At 56.9% G+C, this 1,371-nt stretch overlaps 1 protein-coding gene across 3 annotated transcripts in view; it reads left to right on the top strand.

Annotated features, from left to right (window-relative positions):
- The window catches only part of LOC103599702 (melanoma-associated antigen D1), a 92,703-nt gene that overhangs the window by 84,408 nt on the left and 6,924 nt on the right, over nt 1-1,371 (top strand). For 2 of the 3 annotated variants that reach the window (XM_008583849.1, XM_008583847.1), the window contains one exon: nt 934-1,014. In XM_008583849.1, the coding sequence (XP_008582071.1) occupies nt 970-1,014 (45 nt within the window). In that variant the 5' untranslated portion in view covers nt 934-969. Of the gene's footprint in view, nt 1-262; nt 412-933; nt 1,015-1,371 lie in introns of those variants that run through there. The other variant, XM_008583848.1, reaches the window with a different exon arrangement.

A 1,371-nucleotide genomic window follows, 5' to 3' on the forward strand; every position in this document is an offset into this window, starting at 1 on the left:
GGGGTGGGGCAAGGGGTGGGGCCAGGAGACAGCGCATCTTTTGGGGGTGGGTATGTAGAGGAAGGGGAGAGAGAGTTATATACCGCCGGTCTGGTTGGTGGTGGGGTGGTGTGTTGGCAAAGGGGCGGGGCCGCCTGCCAGTGCACATGCGCATTGTGATCTCCAGGACGAAGCTTTTGTTGGGAGCGCGGGTGGGACTCTGGGCGTTCGTTGTTTACGCATGCGCACAGCGTCCTCAGGCAGTGGGTGGTATATTAGGCGAAGAGGCGGAGTCGCCTAAGCTGCCGCGCTGGCATTTTCTCCTGGACAAGGAGAGAGTGCGGCTGCTGAGAGCCCAGCACAGCAATCGCAATCCTCTGAGTCGTGAAGAAGGGAGGCAACGAGGGGGTTGGGGTTGGGGCCTGAGGCAAGGTGAGAATGAGCCCCCAGACAGGGCATCTGCCCCCTGGTGCGGGCCCCCCATTTTTTATCCTGATTCCTTTACCCCGGATTCTGAACCCCCTTCCACTTCCCAAACCCCAATTCACATCCCCCACCTTGATCTTTCCTGATTCAGATCCCCTGTTCGCTCTCTAACCCCTCTCATCGTTCGAAATCCTCACAGATTTCTTGACCTTGATCTGTACTGTTACAGGATTCCTCCTGATTCAAAACCTCCATTCAACTTCCAAAATATGAATCCCAACCCACTCCCCTACCCACCCACCGCCCGATTCAGAACTCTCATCTTCATGAACCCTGATTTGAAGCTTCTCGCTGTCAGTAGCTTCTCCGGATTCTGAACGCCCATTCACTTTTCCCGCTCCGATCCGGCTCGTTCCCCCTCACATTCAGCGCTTCACCCGCCCCCACAATCAGACCACAGACACCTCCCCCAGATTCGGTCTTTCGTATTTGCCCTCTGTAGTATAACGGCCAGTTCCTTTCCCACAGCCCCCAGGCTCCGCTCTTGCCAGAGAGACAGGAGCCATGGCTCAGAAAATGGACTGTGGTGCGGGTCTCCTCGGCTTTCAGGTGAGATCTCTGCTTCACACCCTACCGTTTCCCCAACGGACAGACCCCACCTCTCCCCCTCTCCCCCGGCCCCTTTGGCCGCCCAAACTCCTGAATCCGATTTTGCCTTCTTTCGTGCCTACAATCCGTAGTCTTTCAAATTCCTGACGTTTATCGAAGGGGGGGAGGGGCGTCCCTTTTTAGCCTTCAGTCCCTGCTCAGAGAAAGGGGAGACCCTGTTAGTAGTCAGGGCAATCTGCCCAGAGAATGCGGCTTGGGTAAGGAACCATTTTTTTCCATAGTCCTGACGCGTGTAGAGCAGTGTGTCGCCCCCTCCCCCAACCTCCCGCCTCCACCCTGCGTCTCTCCTGCCCACCT

Source organism: Galeopterus variegatus, unplaced genomic scaffold (assembly GCF_000696425.1).
Source record: "Galeopterus variegatus unplaced genomic scaffold, G_variegatus-3.0.2 Scaffold3063, whole genome shotgun sequence".
Lineage (NCBI taxonomy): Eukaryota > Metazoa > Chordata > Mammalia > Dermoptera > Cynocephalidae > Galeopterus > Galeopterus variegatus.